The following is a 24101-nucleotide window of genomic DNA, read 5'->3' as shown; positions in this document are numbered from 1 at the left end:
CTGGTGCATTTTCCCATAAGGCAACGCGATTCGATGTTTCCCGGAAGCTTGAGTCGACCGCAGTCTGAATGGCGTGTGGAAGGAAGTGTGCTGTGCGCGATTGTGTGAGCGATTGCGTGCGAGTGAGAATGTGCGTGCGTGAGAGTGAAATGTATTTATTTTGTTTGTCCAAAACCTACACACTGATCTTATTTGATCTGGTTGCAGTTGTGGCCCGACTGTGACCAGAAGTGATAGGAAAACCCGCTCGCTTAGCCTCAGTGGCGATGGGCAACTGGCTCGAGTTCAACATTCAGGGCCTCCACGCTTTAAAGTTGTGGACGGAGGTGATGAATTGATCAGATATACTAGTTCGGAGTGAGTTTGGTATATTTCCAAGCCACACGACGGACAATGAGTATAGAGGCGATTCTGATCTAACCACAACAAAAGCAATTAAATCAAAACGTACGACCGACAAGTACTTGTATGGAGGGTATTGTATGTATACTCCTCGACGTTCTCTCATACGGTGAGTTTTCTTTACTAATGATGTTAAAATTGAAAATCGCATGGCCTAACGTGTATATGACTATGGGAGTTAGCGTATTCTCATTGGTGTGGATAAAATGTACACACAGCCCTCACAAGACACTGAATTGTTTCTGCTATTACGACATTTAAAAAAAAACGCTTGTAAAAAAAGGCTTGTCTTCCCGCCTCTCCCTCGTTGTTTTTCCCATGAACGTAGTATACCCCCCCCCCCGTAGGACATCAACATAGTGTGTCGAGGGTACAAAGCGCTCGTGCTCGCTGTTTTTCATACGACATGTAATGGCGTAAGATCGCTGTAAAAAGAGGTGTGCGTGTTCAACAATTCGTATGAATACGACTCTAAATCGTGATGCGTTTACCAGTTGAAAACTTGCGAGTACAAGGTTTTTTCCAATACAACTATCTTTTGCACGTCTATGACCACATGTGACCCGCTGTTACAGTTCAGATGGCTCCAGATTCTTGACGTGGGTCGATTGTTGGCATAGTTTCTGTTTCTTGACTGCAGATTCGTCACAAGCAACGTGGAAATTGTTTAACGGTAAAAGCGGTCTGTTCATCAATAAACACGCGAAACAAAGCTGCTCCTTTTCAAATCCGAACTATCTGCCGAAAATGGAAACATAAAAAACTAAAATGAATTAAAATAAGTGTCGCGAGCGGGACTTGAACCCGAGCGTAAGAATAAATAAATGACACACCCTGAGTTATCCACTCCGCTACTCTGTGCCACAGTTTCGCTCGCACAAAGTGATACGTTGACTTACACAAGTGTCCAGGCAAGGGCACAAATTAATTCTCACGCACAAATTAAGCCCATGTTAACTGGCTTCGCGTAAGCACTTTTTGACAGGGTCGCAATCGCCTTGCATCCACTCTTATGCGCTGAACTAAATTTATAAAAAAAAATGTTAAACCATCTGCTCCTAGTGAGCGGTCAGACGCCATGTTTTAAATAGCACAATCCAATTATTCCATAGTTAAGACTTCATCATAAATTTCTTTAAAGTTATCGCATCAGAATCAAATTATTTTGTTCTGAATATGAAGATTTCTAAAGTTTACTGTAAAATGTGAAGACTTCATTTGATATTAGGATTTGTGCATTCCCCCCAATTATTATTAGACTACAAAAGAAGTTGTATTCCTGTCTGCGCTTTTCTAACTTGCAAAAATTGGCTGTATTTTTTTTTCTCCCTCTTCTTTCCACTTGGCTCTAGATCTTACATAAGAACCCTTGGCCTCATACAAATCCATCTCATCCAGTTTGGATTGCTGGTTATGAATGATCTTTATGTCTTCTTCAGTACAGTTTAATTTACAATAAAGATTGTCTTCTTCAGTCCAGTTTAATTTACAATAAAGATTCATAACTTCTATAACCACTTGTTTAATTCTTTCCTTTGCTTGTTCATCTTTTTACTAAATGCAAAGAATCTAAAAACAATAATACATACCAAAGTTTTATAAAGTATAACATGGAAAAGAAAGATGAGAAAATGCCTTCAATGAGACATCAGTGTGACAACTTCCAAAAGCATGCCGCTGCCGCAAAATGAGCCAGCGTTCGTATGTACACAAAGACAAAGGGTTTTTATACAATTCAACTGCAAAGCTCGTTTCTGCCAGCAGCGGTCACTAGCAGTTCCAGAAGTTTCCCAAAATGACGCAATTTTCCAATAAATTGGCCCCAAATCTACATAATGGCCCACAAAAGCATAATTTGAGCATCACTATACATGCACACACATTATCCTGAAGATTGAAGCCTTATGAACTATTGAAGCTTCTGTTTGGCATTCAGTTCGTGTTCAATTCCGCCTTTTTTCCCACTTTACGCGTGCGCGACACGATTAACTCGCAGGTCGGCTGACCTGTAGCTTGACCTGACGTCATTTAATTTGCATATTCAGATCCACGAATCCAAAGGAGATGCACATACGTGAAGTCATGTCTTGCGAAAGTCGTACTCATACGAATGGCGAAACACACATCTTGACAGCAATCTTACTCCATATTAATTGACAAACTTACCAATGATCAAATTAAAAACAAATGAGTAAACATTTGGAGACCTTATTTATTTTAGAATGATCAATATGTGATTTCAGCCTCTCATTAGTTAAGTTGTGCTAAATAATTGTTCAAGTTAAGTAGAATATGTTCCCTCGTTCTCTGATAAAACATTGACTTAGAAGTAGTTGAGGCAGCCGTGTTTGTTATAGGAACAATGGTAAATGCAGCACCTGCAGCACCTCCTGCTGTCCGCCATGAAAAACGGTCTAAATCTTTAAGCAAAGTTATCACGGAATTAAATTTACCGCGCTATGATATAATACAATATATATCATACATTTTTGCTAAACAACTATTATTTTCCACATTTTATAATGAAGCAAAATATGGAATGCAGCAGTCATTCCAATAACAAACATTTATCATGCTAAATTATAATAGATATGTAAATAAAATCAAGCCAAACAGGATTTGCTCAACAAGAAACGTATACTGTACATTATTGATTCCTGATTGAACACATCCACTGCAATTGGCTGGGGTCCAGTTCAGGAAGTGTTCCCCGCTTTACTGTCCCAAAACAGCTAGGGTAGGCACCAGCAAGCCAGCGACCCTATTTTCCCTCTATCTGTGTGGGTTTTCACCCCCCCCTCCAAAAAAAATAAAATGCTTGGTAGGTAGATAGGACACTAAATTGTTTTTAGCTATGTTTCCGAGTGTAGATGGGTAATCGTCCTTCGATAGGCTTCAGCAGGCCCGTGACCTTTTTGATGGAAAGCAGTGTTAAAATATCAGATGGTTTATTATTATTATTCTTTTCTATCATTAGATTTATTTCTCCGTTTTACGCGTGTTGCGTAGTCACGCCTGGCCCTTTAAATGAACATTGGACCCATGAATGAAGTGCTGCCATTCATAAAACAGACGCGGGGGAGGGGGCTAAGATCACTCTTGTTGTTTGGTTGGTTCTGTTTGACGGACTCGTCTGAACGCCAATGGGAAGGGAGCGCACTGAGCTCGCCTCACGTCGAACGCGGAGGGGTTTCCATTGACAAAAAATCTACAGTCGCGTTTTTTTTTCGAAGCAGCGGAGAATGTAGATGTGGAAGCGCAGATTGAGTTTGACTTTGACACGGTTGCGAAAACTACGTTTGCCAGGTGAGACGTGCGGTATCATGTTTTTGTTTCTCAATCAATTATGCAATCGTGCTATTCCATTCGTTGAAGCAGATGCGCGTCAAGTCGTTCGCCATTTCTGAGAGACGGACATCACTGCGTCAGTTTTTTACGTCGTATGTCTCCACTGCAACTGCGTTTATGATTGTCTTTGGAAGACCTCCATCTATATTCGTGTTAAATGACCAATTAATGGGGATGGCACATTCCCCGTTATTTACTGCCAGAATAAAGTTTAACTTCACTTGTGACAAACAACAGACCCCCCCCCCCCCCGCCCGCCTGGGAACGGGCAATAGGAACCTGCAAGAAAAAGTTATGAGTACTTATTAATAAAACAACTTATCATTGCAACAACGGTACATCGACATGGCTGCATCAATGACTCACACACGATATACTACAGTATATATATATATATATATATATATATATATATATATATATATATATATATATATATATATATATATATATATATATATATATATATATATATATATATATATATATATATATATATATATATATATATATATATATATATATATATGTTGTGTGTGCCTGTGTGTGTATTATTAAACTTGACTTGAAATATCCCAAAACATGCTTGGTAGCTATATTGGACACTCTAAATATCCTTAGTTATGATTGGGTTTTGTCTCTGTGTGCCCTTGTGATTGGTGGCAGGGTGTACTGTACTCTGCCTACTACTAATAAATTGGATAGCGATAGATAGATAGATAGATAGATAGATAGATAGATAGATAGATGGATAGATGGATAGACATGCATATTGTACATAATCCACTGTCTATATACAGTATTGAACAATTCTGTATTTTAGCAAACAATACCTTAGTAGATTAAATCAAGTAAGGTGTGCCGACCAACTCTTTTGCATGAATTTTAGGGTGAAGACTTATGCAACATGGACTGCTTTTATGACCAACAAGTCCCTTTTGTGATCCCAGGGAGTGTGAGTTTGGAAACAAAGTTGCTGTTGTTTGGAATGAATTCATGGAATCCAGTTGATGCCTAAAATTTAATGTTTGTGTTACAGACATGTCACTCAGAGGAAGAGTGTTTCCTCAGTGCCAGGAAAAGGAGGTTGGTGAATGCGAGCTTGGATCAAGACACAGAGGGTATGAGTATAAAAAAAAAGTTATTTATCAACGAATCTGGAAAAGTTGATTTTCACTCTGAATTTCTAAGTGAATTTAATAAGAACTCTTTTTGTGTAGATTTTACTTGTATTTTATCATTCAGTCACAACATGGTGAATTTGATCAGTTTTTAAAAAATCATTACCATGTGGGAATGTGATTGTTCTCTTTTACAAATTACCAACCATTCCCATGTGTTGGAAATGGTTTGCTTACTTACACAATTCAATGTTAACAGTTGAACAAACGTGACACAGTGTTGGGAGGAATAAGGACTACGTACATTACGGCGTTACAGCAAAAAGTAATGCATTACAGTAATTACATTACTTTGGTAATGCATTACTTTTTACTGTAATGCGGTTGTGTAAGGCATTACATACAAAAAAACCCTAATATTTTACTTGGTACAAATGACGGTAATGCACGTTACAATCCATGATAATACGTATCCCCAAAAAACGCTCCTAATCCCTTTAATTCAATCATAAAAATTGAAGCAGTTGATAACATGAATGCAGTTCATTTGGTTGCCTTGAGATGACGCTGGTGTACTTTATGTTGCATTGTTTATTCGTATGGTTTTATTTGACATTTCCAGCAATCTAGGCATCATTTACAAGTCCAAGTGAGCCATTATATTTATTTTGGGGTAGTTTTCAGCATCTAAGTTTACTTATGTTCGGCGTAAGGTCATTCATGCTCATCCCTCATGAAAGAAGGCGATGATAGTGTTAAAGTGCAATTAACCCTTTCTACTCAAATTAAATTCAAATATTTAATAGATAATAACTTCTAAATGTTACTTGAGGGAGGCATGGTGTTTGACTGGTTAGCACATTCACCTCAGTCTAAAGTCTACATGTTCTCCCCATGCCTGTGTGGGTTTTCTCCGGGTACTTAGGTTTCCTCCCATAATCTAAATACATGCATGGTAGAAAAATTGAACACTTTAAAATTGTCCTTAGTTGTGTTTGTGAGAATGAAGGTTTTTTGTTGTTGTTGTCTTTGTATGTCCTATGATTGCCTGGCAATTAGGTCAGGGTGTACCGCGACTAATGCCCAAAGACATCTGGGATGGGCTCCAGCAGGCCCACAACCATTCAGAGGACAAGCGGTTATCATTAATGGATGGATGGATGAGGCTGGGTTATTAGTGATTTTTGTTTAACCCCTGAGGGAGAATCTTTTTATATTTTTGATGTGTAATGTCAAAGGAAAAGCATACAAAAAAATATGGCATAGATTGTCAACACATGATGAGTTTCAATATGCCTCACTGCTGTTCTATACACCCTATAGGTGTCAAATTTAGCCCATGTTGGGCTCATTTACTGCCATTCAAAATAGGAAATATAATCAATTTTGGACATATTGAAAACCCCACGTTTTGTCATGTATTTCCCCCAATTTTTCATTAATCCTTTCAACGGCAACTCGGAAATGGGATGCAATTTTTGTGACACCCCCAAACCACTGGGCAGTGCGAACGACCAATTTATGTTATTTACAAGCCTTTAACCCTTTCACTACTGGGTTTTTCTTTTTAATAAAACTTTTCACATACTGTATATTACTTGTTTACAAGTCTAGGATAATTGGAAAATGAACTTCCATATATTAGGTTCCAGGTCATGGGATATTTTGTCCCATTGGTATTTTGTAATACTACTAGTACTACTACTACTAATAATAATAATAATAAAACTATTTTGTTCAGTGTGTACTGTATGTGTCTACATATACATTAGTATTTCTGTTTTGCAGAACTTTTCCAAGATCTCAGCCAACTTCAGGAAATCTGGATAGCAGAAGGTATTAGTGCAAGGCAATATACTGTATGACATGTACTGGAATAAGTCGACAACCTGGGACATTTGCATCTGACCTTTTGCTCTCTTCCATGCTTCCACAGCTCAGGCTTGTGATGATGAGCAATTTGTCCCAGATTTCCAGGACCTTGACTGTGAGTAGATCATTGAAGATGGAGGGAGCTTTGTGTGGGACATACAGACCACAACAGTACATTGTAGTATAGTACGGTACAATACAGGCAAATTTTTTCAAACGAAATACATTAGGTATTTTCTTGGCCATTAAAAACACTACCCGGACCTGGTGTTTTCATTTCATTTTTATCATTGGCCACATGTAGTTATAGTTTCTGTCAGAGGGCCGGCAAGACTGTAAAGTCAAATAAATGTGTTCGTCACACACTTAACTAGTTTGGAAATCAGAGGCCCTTGCCAGCCTCTAGTTAACCGTTCATAAAAGAGATTGGGAATAATTAAATGCTTGTTTTTACGCCCTAACCTTTTTCAAAGTTGAAGACAACTTGCAAGTTTGGCATTTTAGCTAGAAACTAAAAGTCAAATCAGCTTTTCGTGGGACACATAAAATGATATGGTGGGCCGATATGGCCGTTGGGCCGTGAGTTTGACAGCTGTAATTTAATGCATTGCACAATAACATCTACTCTTCTTGAAATGGACCTATTCTCATGGGTAAGAAAGAGAGAAAGTCATTTGTGACAAGGAAAAACGCAATGAAAGAAACAGAAGTAATTTTTTCTTGTTGTTTTTCCTCTTTTATCTTTGCGGCGATGTTTCAAGTGCCTCTAGTCAACAAATTGAAGCGAGAGTCCAGTCCATTCAAAGATCTGTCCTCCTCCAGGACATATCTCACAAACACGTGCCTTTACGGCAACAGGTAGGACTCCTCCCAAAAAAAGGACATCACTTATTATCGGCAAACCTCCTTATTTTCCTCTCCACAGCGCTTGTGACAAAAAAACAGTTGATTTGATGAGTTCAACAGCGCCCAATGTCGACCCCCCGAATGGACCCGTGCGCCATCAGCGGCAGCTCGCTAACCGTACCACAAGGCAAGTGTTTGGCTGTCCTACCCACCACTACTTCATGTCGCAGGGCAATCAAACCCAGCAATTTGCGTTGCTACACGCTTGCATCGGCTCCCTCTCTGCAGGTTTTAGTTCAGAGAAAATGTGAAGTGCAAATATTTTTTTTTATCAATTGAACATTTGTCAAAAGTCTGTTTTAAGGGGTCCTTTCTGTCTTATGAATATAATTGCTAATATTGGCACTGTATCAGAAAGGTATGATTAAGCCTCAAGGTTAAACATTCAGGTTTCAAACAGATGACTTCATAATGTACACAAATTACATCAATTAAATCAATCATAACCGAAAGACATTAACAATATAGCTATTCATTTCAACACAAAACGTTTATCAGATGCAAATAAGTTCTTATCAGCGCAAAACGTTTGCATATGCCAACATATAAAACATGGAAATAGCCAGCACAAACGAAAATGCTAACAAGCTAAATGCATACAAGGCAGCCTGATGTAACATGCTAACTTAGCTAGCATGTTATTCACAGACACAAGTTATTGGATCAACACACAAACACATTTTGGGCATATAACACGAATTGCATATTTCTAACTTCTTAATGAGAGTACAACTCACAGACAGTCGTGGGCCAGATTTCACAGAGAGACAGAGACAAGCGTGTGCCGCTCTCAATTGAAGTCACACTGTCTGTCCTCATTTCAAAATGTAATATCAATAGCGGCCAGAGGTGGGGGCAAAAACAAGGATCAAGCCAAACAAAGCACAAATGAATGAACTGTTAGAAGATAAACTACATCAGTTCCAAAACATCATTATTTGGGGTGCAGCCCATGCGGCCTCGTTCCAGCTGATCCACGGTTGCCGACCTCTGGGTTGGACTATTCACAACTGTGCTTTGAAAGCCCAGATCAAATGTGAAAATGAGACAATTAAGTAACTGACTGACTGAAATATTTTGGCGTGGAGTCATGCTGTCAAACTATTATGATTTAAAGAAGTACCATTTATGCAAACATCTCTTCAAATAAATGTCGAATGAAGGGAATACTTCAGTAAAATATTGTAAGTTCGGAAAAATGATTTCATATTCAGTAGGCTATTCAATTAAACCCAGCCTCCCCCATATCAGAATGGTTTGACCCAAACTGTCCCTATTCCAATAAGCATCACCAATCAATCACTTGGAAACTTCTTTCAAAATTCATTTAGTAACTTCTTTTTAAGATCAGATCTTTGTGTTGATAATAATTGTATGTGTGCATTTCTTTATAGAAAAATATGGATTAATTAAATAAATACATTTTTGATAAATAAATAATTTTGGTTTTTTTTCCCCTGAAAATGTTGTTAAAGAGAGACCACGATACAAATGCAGTTCCAAAGTTCAATAAATCATACAATGCGTGCACACCACTCTCTTTTAAGTATTCTTTTTCCTCTGACCAAAAATACATTGCAGTGGTTAGGGCATGGGTGTCAAACTCAAGGCCCGTGGGCCAGATCCGGCCCATCACATCATGTTATGTGGCCTGCAAAATGCTAATTTGACTTCAGGTTTCTGGCTAAAGTACCAAGTTTGGAAGCTGTCTTCAACTTTTAAAAATTCATAAAAAGCAAGAAAAGAACAAAACAAAACAAAACAAAACAACATTTTTTCCCCCTATTGCTTTTGAACAGATTTTACCGCCCTCTGATTTGAAAACTAGGTAAAACTTTGATGAACACACTTAAAATTGATATGAATCACAGTCATACCTGCCCTCTGACAGAAACTATAGCTACAATGTTATTTGATGGATAGGCAAGTACCCCAGAGACCATACTATTTAAGTGCAGACATTTAAAAGGTCAATTCTCCACAATATGTTCTTAAGGTTGAACAAAATCAGTTGAGGATACTGGAACGACCTCAGGGGCAATGAACTTTACAGTGGTGGTTCCACTGAATTTACCAGTATGTAAATCTGCAAATGTCCTTTCAGGTTTCAGTGGCAGATGTCAGAACCATGTTTGTCATTTCTACCGGCAAAGAAAACAGCGAATATGCCCTCCCTTCACACAAGTAAAGTGGGCTGCCCTTTGTATGTGCGGCACCTATCAGAGCCTCTGGTTCCTGCTGGTGTTGGAGGAGTTTGTAAACAGGAGATGCTGGATCCACATTACTTGGAGGCGGTGGTGTGTGGTTCGAGCACGGCGGCCGTTGATCACCTCAGCATCAAACAAGAGCCAAGGGACTTCAGCTTTGACACAGGTGTGTAGTCAAGTGGATGGCTGCAGGACCTGCCTGCTCAAGAAATTAAAACGTCAACTTTCACGATTATGTTTTATTCAATGGTCCCCAACTTTTTATCACCACGGACCGGTCAACGCTTGAGATTTTTACTGTGGACGGAATATGCTATCATTAGGGAAATACCTGGCACAAACAAAAATGCTAACAAGCCAGCACTGTATAACATGCTGAAGATAAGAACTAACATTTTCTAGCATGTTATCCACAGTCATAAGTTGTTGGATCAAAAAAGAAAAAAAAAAAAAAAACATTTTGGGCATGTTATCATAAATGACAACATTCTTACAGAGAGAACTTACAGACACTCTTGGGCCAGATTTTACAGAGAGACAACAGTGACTGCTCTCAACTCAAGCCACACCGTCCTTCCTCACTACAAAATATAAAATCAGCAGTGGCCAGAGGCGGCGCCAAAAAACAAAGATCTAGCCCAACAAGCACAAATGAATAAACTGTTAAAGGATCAACTAAATCAGTTCCAAAACATCAGTATTTCGGGTGTTGCCCGTGCAGCCCAGTACCAGTCGATCCACAGACCGGTACTGGGTGGGGGACCCGTGGTCGGGGACCGCTGTTATAGATGTTCAAACCTGTCTGTCGTCATCTGGCAAAACATCATTGTTGTCCCCACATAGCAGCGCAGGTGGGCGCAGGTCTGTTTTCTCCCCTCGGTCAAGCTTCTGTGTGGACTTATTGTTGATCTCACTATCCGCTGGCAGGTTCTGCTTGTGACGCAGAAGCACGCGTCTGCTACGATGATGCTTGTGTTGTGCCGGAGAGACTGGAGGGTAAGAGCATGGACTTGAAAAGTGACTTTTGATTCAGACTAAATGTCCTAACACACAGGTAAAGTCAAGCAAGTTGGTCTGCCATACCAGCGCCGTGGCTCCCTGCAGCTGTGGCAGTTCCTGCTCAAGCTGCTGGACAACCCGGCTAATGCACATCTGATTGTGTGGACGGGACAAGATATGGAGTTCAAACTCATTGACTGTGAAGAGGTTAGTGGTTGCGCATGACTCCAAGCCTATTTTTCGTTATTGATAGCGATGTGCGTATATGTATGACTGAAGCTTCACCTTGCTTCATGAACCATTTGTCTTATTCTTTACTCATCTACAGTTTATGGCACTGTTTGTTTAAAGAATGGCGTTTAAGAAAAGAGGAGTGGCTTTCTGCTTTATTTTAGACAGAGAGTGACATCTAGAGCAGTGGTTCTCACAGTGGATCCACGGACCCCCGGGGGTCCATAGCCTGACTGCAGGTGGTCCGTGAAATCATTTGGGTGTTTTGGAACTGATTTAGTTTACCTTTTAACAGCTACACATTTGCTATACATGTGACAATAATTCTCTACAATTAATTACAATTAGGTGCCTTGTTTGGCATAGTCTTTGTTATTTGACGCCACCTCTGGCCACTGTTGATAGTGCATTTTGTGGTGGGGAAAGATGGTGTGTAGTTGCTGTGTGCCCATGAGTGTCGGTGAGAATTGTGTTTTCTTTCATCAACATATTCAATTTGACAAGTATGTTTGTTACTTTTCAGCTATACTGAAGTTCAGAAAATAAAAATTGCAATTGTGTTCATTTACTTTTATTTTATATGAAATTGTTCATGACTCTTCAACAAAGGAATCAATTCAACCAGTTTAATATATTTTTTAAAATGATGAAATTTGTCATAATGTGTTTTACTGTATGTCTTCAATTGCTTGCTAATGAGGCGATGAAGCCTGCAAAGCAAAAGCAGCATTTTATTTTATGTTGTTTTTGACTAAATAATTGGCAGCAGTCTTTTTGGGGAAAATTGACCTCGGTAGTTATTTGGAAGCATGAAATTTACAATTTTTATTTTCTAAACTTCAGTATAGCTGAAAAATAACAACTATACTTGTTGTCAAATTGAATTTGTTGGTGAATAAAAAATTATGTTTGCCCGTTTTTGTTTTGTTTCCACAAACTTTTGCAATGAGGGTCCCTGGTGTTCCGCCTCATAACTCTGGGTAAACAGGATAATTGAACACCCACAAAGCTCTGAGTCCCTCAGTTCCAACAAAAGGGTTTATTAACAAAAGACGCATGCAACTTGTGGGGAAACAAACAAAGGTGCAAAATACAACCGAAATTCTCTCTCACAATAAAAGGACAACAAAAAGAGACATAGAGAAAAAGGAGTCTATGTATTCCCGTCTCGCAAGGCAGAAGGGAATGGAGCCCGACGGGAACGACGCAAAGTATCAGCGTAAGGACAAGAGTAACTACAAAGGACAAAAACTCAGGAAGGCAGCTGAAATAGGTCTCGGGCAGGATAAGGCACGGAGTCACACAGCCAGTGGCGTAAAATAACCTAGGCGTTGTCTCCCTGTCCCAGCCGCACTTAAAGAGCCCATGATGGCAAATGGACATCAGGTGTGTGGCTCTGCTCCTTCGACATTCACCGTCTCCGCAGCTGCAGACAAACGGGAGGGCACAGTATGGCGGGAACATGACACTTGGAAAATTTGCTTTCTAAAAAGGGTCCCTGACTCTTTGAGAAGTTTGAGAACCCCTAGCAAAGATGATAAACATGGTTTTGTTTAAGTTCAGAGATAATTTGTTTTTCATTTTTATATAATCAGTTCCTCTTCCAGAGTAGTCAGAAATCTTTCAATATTCTCTCCAGAGCAGTATAACGTTGTATCATCGGCAAATAATACTTTCTTAAAATTCTTCATAATGCTACATGTGTCATTAATATATAATACAAACAATACAGGACCATGCACGGAGCCTTGAGGGACACCATGTGTTATCTTTACCTGGTTTCATTTTCGTTATTAAACTGGACATATTTTTTTCTGTCATCAAGGTAACTTTTTATCCATTTCTGTGCCAGTCCTCTCGTTCCATATTTCTCCAATTTTCCCATTAATGCAGTATGAGGCTGCCACCCCAACGTCGACTGAAACCACACCCACGAGATTATGTTTCACATATTTTATCCTGTCCTGTTTTCTTTGTTTATATTTTTTAAAATGTATAGTCTAGAATTATATTTCATGTATGTAATTCATTTTCTGGGTACAAAAACAAATGATCTGTTCTCATGAATTCAGTTCATTCAATCTTAAGACATATATTTACATTTTTTAAGATGCCAGTGTTACAGTATATATATATATATATATATATATATATATATATATATATATATATATATATATATATATATATATATATATATATATACACACATGTGGACAAAATTGTTGGTACCCCTCAGTTAAAGTAGGAAAAACGAAGAACAATTCTCACTGAAATCACTTGAAACTTACAAAAGTAACAATAAATAAAAATTTATTGAAAATTAAATAATCAAAATCAGCCATCAGTTTTGATTTGCTGATTAACATAATTATTTAAAAAAAACAAACTAATGAAACAGGCCTGGACAAAAATGATGGTACCTCTATAAAAGATTGAAAACTATTTGACCAGACTGACATGATTAACTCAGGTGTGTCCTTTAATTGACATCACAGGTGTTTCCAAACTCATAATCAGTCAGTCTGCCTATTTAAAGGGAGACAAGTAGTCACTCTGCTGTTTGGTGAAAAGATGTGTACCACACTGAACACGGACAACAGAAAGCGAAGGAAAGAATTGTCCCAGGACATCCGAAAAAAAATGATAGACAAACATCTTAAAAGGTAAAGGCTATAAGACCATCTCTAAACAGCTTGAAGTTCCTGTGACAACAGTGGCTCATATTATTCAGAAGTTCAAGACCCACGGGACAGTAGCCAACCTCTCTGGACGTGGCCGCAAGAGGAAAATTAATGACAAATTGAAGAGATGGATCGTTCGAATTGTATCCAAAGAGCCCAGAGCAACCTCCAAAGAAATTAAAGGTGAACTCCAAGGCCAAGGTACATCAGTGTCAGATCGTACCATTCGTCGTCGTTTGAGCCAAAGTGGACTTCATGGGAGACGTCCAAGGAGGACACCACTGCTGAAAAAAAAATAATAAAAAAGTGAGACTGGAATTTGCAAAAATGCATGTTAACAAGCCATAAAGCTTTTGGGAGAATGTCCTTTGGACAGATGAGACCAAACTGAAGCTTTTTGGTAAGGCACATCAACTCTATGTTCATAGACTCAAAAACCAAGCATACGAAGAAAAAAACACTGTCCCTACGGTGAAACATGGAGGAGGCTCAGTAATGTTTTGGAGCTGCTTTGCTGCATCTGGCACAGGGTGTCTTGAATGTGTGCAAGGTAAAATGAAATCTGTAGACTATCAAGGCATTCTGGAGAGAAATGTGCTGCCTGGTGTCAGAAAGCTTGGTCTCAGTCGCAGGTCACGGGTCTTCCAACAGGACAATGATCTAAAACACACAGCCAAAAACACCCAAGAATGGCTGAGAGAAAAGCGTTGGACTATTCTAAAGTGGCCTTCCATGAGCCCGGATCTGAATCCCATTGACCATCTGTGGAAGGAGCTGAAACATGCCATTTGGAGAAGACACCCATCAAACCTGAGACAACTGGAGCAGTTTGCTCATGAGGAGTGGGCCAAAATACCTGTTGACAGCTGCGGAACGCTCATTGACAAATACAGAAATCGCTTAATTGCAGTGATTGCCTCAAAAGGTTGTGCAACAAAATATTAAGTTATGGGTACCATCATTTTTGTCCAGGCCTGTTTCATTAGTTTTTTGTTTTTTTTAAATAATTATGTTAATCAGCAATTCAAAAGTGATGGCTGATTTTGATTATTTAATTTTCAATAAATTTTTATTTATTGTTACTTTTGTAAGTTTCAAGTGATTTCATTGAGAATTGTGGCTTTTTCCTTCTTTAACTGAGGGGTACCACATATATATATGTTAGGCTAAAGCAGTGCTACTCAATTATATTTTGCAAAGCCCCCCAGGAAAAGAGAAAAATATCACACACCCCCACTTGCCATGGCGACTATAAATAAGATTATTATATATAAAAATGGTATAATTGTACCTACAACTGTATCCTTAGGCATCAAAGTGCTGAAAAAAAAGATGCCGATCCGTTTTGCCAAATCCTGGAATTGCCATTTTTTTGTGTTTGCAAAAATGATCTTTCTAAAAGGGGTCCCTGACTCCAAAAAGTTTAAGAAACTCTGACCTAAAGTGATTAATTGCTTCAGTTACCTAAAGTAATCAGTTACTTTGGTACATTAATCAATGATTCTAAAGTGCCTTAGTAGCTTAGTAAATTATCCGCAGTACTTAATTACCAAAGTAGCACAAAGAAAGCACCCATTTTTATTAAATACAAAAATGTCCAACTCTAATGTTCAGTATTACATTATTAACTCATTCAATCCAAAAGACGTATTTTTCTGTTTTTTTTTTTCTCCAGCATATTGACATTCAATCCCGAATTCCATCGGTTAGGGGTGGGGGCATTTTTCCACTTGCAGTCGATTGAAAATTACAGAGGATTCAGATTGCTAATGTCACATGACCAAGTTCAGAAAACGTATAAGTCGTGATTGGTTATTACCTAAGCCATGAGTCTCTGTGATCTGATTTTTCAGTCAAAAGCAAGTGGGAAAATAGCCGCTCACTAAAATGAACCTTAATCACAATGCCATGTTAAGGTTAGTGAGTGGCATAGAATGTATTATGTAAAGTACCATTTGCACCCTATAACTGAGTGCATCCTGTTAATGGAAATGGCCAAAAATAGAACTGCAGTATTCATGGAAAATGCATCTTACAAGCCGTTGATGTCTGAAAAATATGGTATAACAAAATCAAAATATCGAATATAATGCTGATTGGCACACAATCCCAACATTTCTAACCTTCAAATGTCCATGTTTTTTCTCCTCACGATCAGGTCGCCAGGCTCTGGGGCATCCAGAAGAATCGACCTGCCATGAATTACGACAAGTTGAGCCGCTCACTGAGATACTACTATGAGAAGGGCATCATGCAAAAGGTAAAGGTCAAATTGGAAAGCTTACAGACTCGGATGTCTAGACTGAGTGCTCAGCTTCTTTCCTTTGATTGGTTCTTGTGACAGGTTGCTGGGGAGAGATACGTCTACAAGTTTGTGTGCAACCATGAGACTCTCTTTTCTTTAGCATTCCTTGATAAACAGAGGTCCAGTCTGAAGTTTGACCCTGATGCCGTCTCACTAGCCGGCGAGAAGGATGACCTGACTCTGCCACTCTATGAGGAGGAAAGGCCCAACTTGGCGGACGGCGGCGAACAATGCATTCAGGGACCAGTCTTCTTCAAACGCTATCAGTAGTAGACCACCGCCTTGATCGGGGGCCGGCAACTTTCCTCCATATGTTGCGGCTCTCCGTGGTTTGGGGAAAAAAAAAAAAAAAATGCTTGGTTCGGATCGACTACATCATAGATGTCAAACTCAAGGTCCGGGGGCCAAATCGACATCATTTTATGGGGCCCACAAAATGCTGATTTGACTTCAAATGTCTTGCTAAAATAACAAACTTGCAAGTTGGCTTCAACATAAACGTTTTTGGGTGAATAAAAAAAAACAACAAAAAACAAAAACATTTTTTTCTTGCCAATCTCTTTTTTTTCAACAGTTTTTTCTGACCCATGATTTCAAAACTCGCTAGATGTGTGATAAACTTGAAAATGAATTTGACATTACACTCATTCCGGCCCTCTGACAGAAACTATAACTACAATGTGGCCCACGATAAAAATGAGTTTGACACCAATTCAAATGCATCGCTTGTTAAGCCGTCCACGTACGTGGACGGCTTAACAAGCGATGCATTTGAATTGCAGTTGATGAGGTTTGCGCAATTGAGTAATAGGGCGACATCTATCACACGTGTTTGGAGCAATGTGACACAAAATGCAATTTGAAAGAGCCAATCACTTTGGGGAAAGTAAAAACAGGAATCGGAAATATATCGCGGCCTTCCAGATTAAAAGCACACTCTTGCAAAGTAAGATATACAGGTGAGTAAATATTACAAACTGAAGGGCTTTAAGAATTCTTCACATAGAATAAATGCAACAAAAACTAGAGAAATCTTTTGTTATAATTGATCAAATACAGTGAAACCTCGAGATACGGTCGATTCGGCAGGTTTTTTTTTTCATATTACAAAAATTACTCCTCATATAACGGAAACAAAACAAAACTTGAAATCTCAAAATTTCGATTCAACTTAAACGCAACATGATTCTACCGCTCGTTAATATGGTTGATTGGAGTTTATTGGGCTTCTCGAGATCACATACAGGAGCTTACTACGGATGACTTTGAACACTGTGCCGAAGCCCGAGATACTATGACTACAGTGGCAGAAACCAAGGAAATGATATCTTTGTATCAAGTAGTTTTCTTTTTCTGCTGCTTGCCCACCCTCTCTGCCACCACTTTGCTTTGGAACATCGCCTAACTCAAAATATCATGTATTGTAACATTTAATGTGGTGTTTTTCAAGCGCTTAGAATGATCTGTATGTCAAACACAATTCATAACATGACAAAAATCATGCCACTCCGGTGCGGATTGATTTAAAAAAACAAATATTCTGAAAATAAGGCGTGTCAAAACCGATACGTGATATATTGGAACCTGAACGTCGAGTTGCAATACGTGTATTGCGTCACTTTATCGCACTATAACGGTGTAAACACCCAGCACTACTGCTAACACCCAACTGATTCCGTCTGCTTCCATCCTCCAAATACACACAGTGGAGGGCAAGTTACTTCAAAACTGTGATGCGTTATTACTTCTTACTGTCATTACTGCCAAGTGATTAGTTACATTACACTATTACTGTATTTGAAATGTAATGCATTACCGTACTATTACATTACTTCTATATTACTGTCACCAACATAACTGGTAATATGGATTTGCCATTCTAAATGGAATTCATCACGCTCATTACACATCCAGTAGAAGGTTGGTTTAAGCTAAAAACAGTACAAATCATTTCATCTGTATTGTATTGTCAACCTTTGAAGACATGACAAGATCACTTAGCTTTACAGCTTCACACTTAGCTTCAGGCAGAAACAGTGCATTCCAAATATTCAATGTTAAAATTCAAGTGGGTAGCATTCAAGCTAGGTTAGGGACAGGTGTTTTAAAAATAGATGGTTTTGGTGGGGCTAGCGTTAGCAGATAGCCTACATCATTGTGAAGGTGTTTAACATACTGGCTAGCATGAGTTTTTTTGTATGCTTCACGAATCTCTTCCTGTTTTATCTCCATTCTCACTCCTCCGTGTGTTTTCTTTTCACTATCTTCTCGTTACTATGGCACCGCTCTAAATGGTTTGTCCAATTACTGGTGCTATTTGGCAAGTTCTTTAGTCTTGCACAACGTGCACCTAACTATTATATTCTTGTCTGTATTTCTGACGAACTGAAAGTAATGGGCATAGGTCCATCTCGGGTACATCCACATTCAACCTGTCATCTACTTCTGCCGCACTCATCTCGGCTGTAGTAGATACTAATAATAGGAAGTACACTTTTTTTCCCCAGACTTTTCTCCTCCGATCTCTTGGTGTTCTTGGCGTACTTGGGGGAAACAGCGTTACAGCAACAAGTAATGCATTACAGAAATTACATTTCTTTTGTAATGCATTAATCCCAACACTACATACGTGTGGCTCCCAGGGTGGTCTCATCCATGGAAACCGGATCAAATTGGCTCTTTGAATGTTAAGGGTTGCTGACCCCCTGGCCTAGATGTTGGTGATTTATTGTAGACAACAAAACCCTTTGTGACCAAGTCCTATCCAGCATATTTTTGTGTAACGCTCCATCCAAACTTCTGATTCCAATGATCAGCCCCTCAGCAAGCTTTGCAGAAGCTTGCAAATGATCCCGATCATTTGAATTAGAGGAGGGTTACATGGAAAACAGGATAGTATCCTAAGCCATGCAGCTCCTCAACCTGCCCAAAAGGGATGAGCGTGTATTTTTCAGGTCTCTTCGCCCTCTTACGATTTTGTACGATGAAATGTTTTTTTTTTTCTCTTTGAAAGCTATTGTCATTATCTGAACTTGTACATTTTTCGTGGAGCCGTTTGTGCCAAAAAAAAAACATAGCGCTTTGATACTACTACAAAGCATAAGAATTTCTGACAATGGACTTCAACATGTCCAGATAATTTGCTGCATTTTGTAAAGTAGAGTTGCCAGAAGTAAGTGAGAACAGACTTTATATGGACTTTTGACGGTTTTGATTACTTTTATTTGAACAAGTACTTTTGAATACGGTGAGCAGACTTTATTTCAAGTTTTGTATTCCGAGCACCTGTTTTGCTAGCTTTTATTTTTAATTAGCGAGGAAAGTATTTTTTTTTATCTCAGAGAACAAGACTGATTTGTATTAGTATTGCCTTTTGAACACCTGTTTGTATTAGTATTGCCTTTTGACCACCTGTTTTAGACCTTTTATTTTAACTTCATTGAACTAAATTAAACATTCTTAAAACCTTACTCCTGTGGACTCTACCCGCCCTGTACAGGGCAGTTTATACGATATATATATATATATATATATATATATATATATATATATATATATATATATATATATATATATATACACATTTTTAAATAGAGGTCGGCTGAAAAAGTATTCTATATATGAATATATTTTTTCAAATGGATGTGAGTTGCACACTTTCTCTCTGTGGTATTGTGGTTTGTTGCACTGCATGAGAACTGGCTAGAGTATTGGCTTTCACATGCTGTACAAGTGCCTTCCTTTAATTATCAGTGATATAGTACAATAAAATAATTTTACTCATATCCTTTCCAATTTACCAAGTATTTTAACTTAAAAAATATATATGCTGTATGGGAATTTAATTAATCAAGTAGTCACTTACTGTATATGTGTAAGTACTTTTATACTTTACAGCACTGGTTTTTTTTTCTCGTGTGGTATGGTGGTAGATTGGTTAGCATGTCCACCTCACAGTTCAGAGGTTCAATCCCATCCCCAAACATGCAAACTTTGCACAGGAAGTCCTCCTGTGCAAAGTTTGCATGCTCTTCCCATTCCTATGTGGGTTTTCTCCAGGCACCCTGGCTTCCGTCCGCATTCCAAAAAATGCATGGTCCGTACATTGGATCCACTAAATTGTCCTTACACACAGAGCCTTCTCTGCTAGCCTAGCATAACCTGACATCATTATCATAATCAGTGCTCATTTTACCAGTGAAAACTGTTGAGTCCCAGGGATTTGCTATACTAAAAATCTATGGGTCCCTACAGAAATGTTTGGGGTTCCAAAAATGTTGCACTTAAAAGCAACAAAGTAAGTCCAAGGTTCAAACTGCATTTAAAAAGTGAGCAAAAATCAACATCAGATATTAACAAATATCACAGTAAAATTTATTAAAATAGAATGAACTAACATGTACTTCATATCACAACCACTGATATAAGGGTCCATTTTGGTAAAAAAGTCTGCTTTTTACTTTGTGTTTCTTTGTTTAGTTTGTCACTGATGCTAAAAAAAAATTGCTGATTTTACTTTGCTTACTTTTGCTTTGGGCCTACAGATAAAAAAATGTTTGACCATTTGAGAATATATATATATATATATATATATATATATATATATATATATATATATATATATATATATATATATATATATATATATATATATATATATATATATATATATATATGGTTACGCTCCTTCCAGTGTTGTAGTTTTAGCTTAGAGTTTTTAGCCAATGAGAATTCAGCTAAGTTGTGTCACCAGGCTGTATGAAATCTGCCTGAGGCCTGTGCACTGTGAGTGAAAGGACACACAGTTAATAGACAGTTGCCATGGCCAATCAGATCACGAGATGGCAACAGTAAGGCCATCTAGAAAGCCTCATGTTGAACGTGACATCTACGCGCTCACTGTTTGGATACTGAGCATGGGAGGCATAATCATTTATGTAAAGTTGTTCTTCAGTTTATCTTTGTAATTGTGATATTATTATGGTGTATATTATTTTGTTCATTGCCCTGGGGATGTGTTTGAGGGTTGCACTTCCTGTTTTTGTCAAACCTGAACGTTATGTGATGAAGTGAAGGAAAACAAGTGCTGCCTGATTCGATGAAGCTGCTCATTTTTTCATCAGCCTATTTTTCTTTAGAAGTTACTTTTGACAAGGTGGACCCCTGGTTTACTACGTCCCTGCCTTGCATTTTTTTCACCTTACGACGTGGATAGCAATGTTTTTTGGTCCCCTCTTTACGCCATTTTTTTTGCCTCACGATGGTCAGTCAAATATGTCGCTCAATGTGCTTGCGGTCTGTGAGCCGCTCTGCGCTTATACGTGTATACACGCGTCACCACAATGCTGGTCTGCTATTGGTCGGCGTCACTCATTTCAAAATGGCGAAACACTCAAGCTTTGTTGGAGTGTGAGTGATTACGATATTGACGATATTGTATATTTCGTGCATTTCAGTGCTTAATTCAAACTTGAATTGGTTAGCCATGGGTCCCAAGATTGCTAGTGATGTTAAAGAGAGAAGTAAGGAGATGATCTATATGGAAACAAAGCTGGAGATAATCAAGAAAGTTGAGGTCAGCAGTGCCCCATCTCCATTGTACACAGTGTTAATGGCGCAGTGCTTCCCCCCCATGTGACACTGGATGGTGGATCAGAATTTCCTCGAAGCCGTTCAGAAGTCGTTTTCCATGTCCTCACCAAATTCCTCCCACACTGGAGCTTATCGCTTGGCCAGCTCTGTATCTGTCGGCTGCCTCTGAAGTCCCACAGGCCAAAAAAGGCCCGATAGGACTCCTTCTTCAGCTGGGCGGCGTCCCTTGGAGTCACAACAGTCACTGCCCACCTTACAGCCGCAACTCCGATTAGCCGCCTCGACAATGGAGGCGCAGACCACGGTCCACTCGGACTCAAAATCCCCCACCCCCCCGGGACCTGGGAGAAATTCTGCCGAGGTGGGAGTTGAAACTCCTTCTGACAGAGGACTCGGCCACACGCTCCCAGCAGACCCTCACAATACGTTTGGGTCTGCCAGGTCTGGCCGGCATCCTCCCCCACCATCGGAGCCAACACACCACCAGGTGGTGATCAGTTGACAGCTCCGCCCCACTCTTCACCCAAAACATGCGGCTGCAAATCCGATGATACAACCACAAGGTCGATCATCCAATTGCGGCCTAGAGTGTCCTGGTGCCCGGTATTATTATTATTATTATTATCATTATTGTTACTATGTATAGTAACTATTTACAACCATTTTTGTTTTACCTGTTAATACTGTGAAAAAAATACAGCAGGCAATATCATAATGGCTCTTTTATTTTGGAAAAAAAAAGTTTTTGTTACTTGGAGCTTTGCCTTAAAGACAGCTGGTTCCAAAGCCAGATACTTCTCTTGAATTCCTTCTTATAAATTAGAATGGTATACTATGCATGCAATACCGTGAGCCGCTGAGGATTTTCACCTTCCACAGACAAATCCACAATAAACACAAGATTCTCAATGGTCCAGATGTGGAAAAGGGGAGGTGCACAGAGGCCACAGCATGAAATATGCAATTGCATAGAACATGAAGATCCTCATTTAATGCAGAGCATGCTGCTTTGAGTTGCACATGACTGGAACCTTGCTTTTCTAATGATATACTGTATAAATCTGCATGAAATATCTCTCAAGAGACTCTATGTACATTTCTTGTTTAAAAAAAAAAATCCAACAATAAAATCCACAAATAACAACAAATAAATAATAATACGTTGTTTTGACTGGAATAAGTGTTGTCTTTCTTGCCTAACTTGATGTTTCATCAAATTGTGTAAAATAGAGACGCACTGTATATCCTATTATAATAGGAAATAGAGACAAGAACGGTCTAGAATGACCTTTTTGTCCTCTCAAACAGCAAATATATATATATATATATATATATATATATATATATATATATATATATATATATATATATATATATATATATATATATATTTTTTTTTTTTTTTTTTTTTCTTTTTCTTTTTGGACCATATTTACCATTTTGTCTGGAGACTTTTCACTAACTTGGGCTGACTTTAAAAGGATCATAACCTAGTTGTACTTTCAATATATATATATATATATATATATATATATATATATATATATATATATATATATATATATATATATATACACACACACACACACACACACACACACACATTCTAAGGCTGTTTTCTGTTTTCTTTTAGTGGAAAAAAAAAAACGTCAACAGCTATTCAATGTTGCAGATTTTGCCTACCGGAATATGCAGGTATAGTGTTTTGCGTTGCATGAAATAAAATGCTTCCCTGCAGTAACATAAATGCTTTTACGCAACATTTAGAAGTCTTTTGTCAGCTACAAGTATCACAATGCATACCAAGAACTTTGCATTATGGGATCTCAACACAAAATTTTCCATCGCAACCTGCTCATGAGCTGCTGTTGAAAGGATTAATGCAAAAAATAGGGGGAATGCTTGATAAAACTTCAGGTTTCCAATATTTCAGAAATTGACAATATTTCTAATTTTTAATGGCAGTAAATAAGCCAGAAAAGGTGTTAAATTTGACATCTGCAAGGTGCACATCTCGGCCTCCCGTTTGCAAGCATTTAGAAGGGACAGCGTATTGAAGGTTGACATGTTTTGACAATCTGTGGAATATTTTAGCCTCATGGTGCTTTTTTTGTGCTTCTTCTTTGATATTACACATACAATGTCCCCAGCGTTTAAATAAAAAATGGCTCATCTAAATCAACCAGGCGATTATGCAGTACTGTTCTTAATGACCTACAGTATGTTTTACATATAATTGTAGGTCTAGTTATCATTAAAATATATTACATGTGGGGTGGCACTCCTCCGGAGGTTGCCGTGTCTGTTATAGCTATGGACAGCAGCAGGAGGAGTGTGAATTGCTGCATTTACCATAATGCCCCTCAAGCTCCTACAGGTGAATGCGAATTACACATACTCCCTTTAAATAAAAACGAGAAAGTAATGTTACACT

General features: G+C 38.5%; 1 protein-coding gene and 1 non-coding gene across 5 annotated transcripts; both read left to right on the top strand.

Moving 5' to 3' along the window:
- Positions 1–10: 10 nt before the first annotated feature.
- On the top strand, positions 11–16776 carry LOC148426908 (ETS translocation variant 1-like). Of its 4 annotated transcripts, none has more exons than XM_088436240.1 (12): positions 11–511; positions 4640–4705; positions 4790–4871; positions 6660–6707; positions 6808–6858; positions 7505–7601; positions 7669–7776; positions 9754–10022; positions 10784–10852; positions 10911–11062; positions 15929–16030; positions 16115–16776. In XM_088436240.1, exons 2-12 carry the CDS (start codon positions 4658–4660, stop codon positions 16343–16345), a joined length of 1257 nt encoding a protein of 418 aa, XP_088292366.1. In that variant the 5' UTR covers positions 11–511; positions 4640–4657; the 3' UTR covers positions 16346–16776. The 4 variants fall into 4 exon arrangements, with proteins under 4 accessions (XP_088292366.1, XP_088292373.1, XP_088292359.1 ...); XM_088436247.1 differs by lacking the exon at positions 11–511 and adding an exon at positions 3611–3708 and having other exon boundaries at positions 7514–7601; XM_088436233.1 differs by lacking the exon at positions 11–511 and adding an exon at positions 3611–3708.
- On the top strand, positions 37–420 carry LOC148426909 (small Cajal body-specific RNA 2). The gene has a single exon (XR_015864938.1).
- Positions 16777–24101: the final 7325 nt, after the last annotated feature.

This window comes from Hippichthys cyanospilos, chromosome 2 (assembly GCF_059441005.1).
Source record: "Hippichthys cyanospilos isolate Australia breed blue-spotted pipefish chromosome 2, RoL_Hcya_1.0, whole genome shotgun sequence".
Taxonomy (NCBI): Eukaryota; Metazoa; Chordata; class Actinopteri; order Syngnathiformes; family Syngnathidae; genus Hippichthys; species Hippichthys cyanospilos.
Note: the sequence above shows the minus strand (reverse complement) of the source record. Positions and strands in the feature narration are given on the sequence as shown.

What these genes read in the sequence shown, in the direction of transcription:
- LOC148426908 (XM_088436240.1), top strand. Translation starts at nt 4,658, where the DNA reads ATGGACTGCTTTTATGACCAACAAGTCCCTTTTGTGATCCCAGGGAGT. An exon ending in TGTGCCGGAGAGACTGGAGG is followed by an intron (nt 10,853 to 10,910) that starts GTAAGAGCATGG and finishes CCTAACACACAG; the next exon opens with GTAAAGTCAAGCAAGTTGGT. An exon ending in AGAAGGGCATCATGCAAAAG is followed by an intron (nt 16,031 to 16,114) that starts GTAAAGGTCAAA and finishes TTCTTGTGACAG; the next exon opens with GTTGCTGGGGAGAGATACGT.